The following is a 1,834-nucleotide window of genomic DNA, read 5'->3' as shown; positions in this document are numbered from 1 at the left end:
ATATATATATATATATATACTACATGTGTGTGTTACACGTAACGTACCTATATATATGTGCGCAGATTTTTTAATTCTTCGGATAAATAAAATATGTTTAAGTATACATAAAAATTTATTAAACATAGTTTTTCTTAAAAAAAAAAAAAAGGATATACAAAAGTAAACGACATTACAACTCAAATCATGTTTGAAACAAGAAAATTCTTAATATAATTATTTATCTAAGATTTAAATTTGTTGTTATATTATGCATATAAGTACGTAATGAAATATTCTCGATATCTGAAATTTCACAAATCTTTGGATCTCGCCCTGTTTTGCTTCTGTATAATCTCAAAAGATTTTCTGATCTTTTATTATATATATAAAAAAAAAATAGGATTAAATCGTGAAACATAAGGCTTGGCAATTTGCTGATTAGTTTTGTGCACAGTCTGGGCGAGGGCACTAGACCAACGCGGGGTCACACCAAGTCTGCGAGCATCAGCGCAAGTCACCGTTCCTCAAGTGGTGTACCCCCCAGCGACCATTCACTACTGGACCCTCAACCACGCAACGCCCACAACTCCTTACTCGCCACTGCTGACCCCCTTAGGCAGAGGTACAGGCCCCCGATGCCTAATACAAAAACCGAAAGACCTGCATACATTCCTGCATATTTAATATTTCAATATATATTACTTATATTTCGGATTACATTCGTTCTTTTTCATTTGGTTACTTCTTTCTTGGGCCACTAACTCTCTTAGGGTAATTAGGTTTCCTGTCATTACAGTCTTTCGCAAATTCTGCCGGAGCGGATGATGAGAAAATTCGTTTCTCAGAAGCTCAAAAACGACAGTGCCAATCTCTTTGAGTGCTTTACCTAAGAAATTGTCGACATAGGATTCTCTAGGATAGTTTCTGGTCATTTTCTCATTGTTTTTTAATTCTCTCTTATTGCTTTATTTCACTCTTTTCTCTCTTTCTCTTTTTCGTTCGCATGATATCAACTTTGCTAGATTCTTAAGTCGGCTTCATTCCTTTTTCCTTCATTTGTATAAAAATCATTTAGGTTTGACCATGGTAAAATCATCTCATTACAATTCATGATACAATTTCGACATGCTTACATTTCGCTCACTTAAAAAAATTTTTTTTTTGTATGACTTGATTACTAAGCTTAATATGTAGGACAATTATGATAATATACTGTAGTATATATAGCGGCATGTTATCATAATTAGTTTTATTTAGGAAATATTTATTATTTCGTACATAGCTACGCGTTAAATACATACATATATTACAATATACATTTTGTATTTTTCTTGTTAATTTTGAAAACTGATTAGATCATGTATGCATAGAATGTAAGCTATTTAATATTATCTATTTTATAAATTTATATAACGCAATATATTGAAGTTAACATCATTTACAATTATGAAGTCTTTTCTAGCTTTGAATTATAAAATTACTGTATTTAAAACATATTTTTTGCAAAAAGTACAATTATATTGTTGAAATATTTATATTTCCGTTACAGTAGACTGTGCTTATTTAAATAATAGCGTACATATTTTTTATCAATATCAATTAATTTTTCTTATTAATATTGCTTTATTAATTATTCGTTAAGCTTAATTTGTAAGATATTGCTTGCGCGTTAAAGACTTTTGCAATAATATCTTCAGAAATATACATAGCAATTGAACAACTAATTTTATCTTTCTTAAGCCTTGTGTCCACGATACTAGAAATCGGTCCAAGTTCTTGGACCGAGAACTGTGTAGCCAATCAACTTGCAGCTTTTACGGAAAAGCAGTAATTTTATTGGCTATACAGTTCT

At 30.6% G+C, this 1,834-nt stretch overlaps 1 protein-coding gene across 1 annotated transcript in view; it reads left to right on the top strand.

The window, feature by feature from the left end:
- Positions 1–1,834, top strand: part of LOC105456822 (serine/threonine-protein kinase MARK2-like) — a 33,781-nt gene that overhangs the window by 22,901 nt on the left and 9,046 nt on the right. Inside the window, exons 13-14 of the mRNA XM_011701144.1 lie at positions 425–735; positions 1,058–1,068. Coding sequence (XP_011699446.1) covers positions 425–735; positions 1,058–1,068 — 322 coding nt within the window. The remainder of the gene's footprint in view (positions 1–424; positions 736–1,057; positions 1,069–1,834) is intronic.

Source organism: Wasmannia auropunctata, unplaced genomic scaffold (assembly GCF_000956235.1).
Source record: "Wasmannia auropunctata unplaced genomic scaffold, wasmannia.A_1.0 LD336106.1, whole genome shotgun sequence".
Lineage (NCBI taxonomy): Eukaryota > Metazoa > Arthropoda > Insecta > Hymenoptera > Formicidae > Wasmannia > Wasmannia auropunctata.
This window is presented reverse-complemented; position numbering and strand designations above follow the sequence as displayed.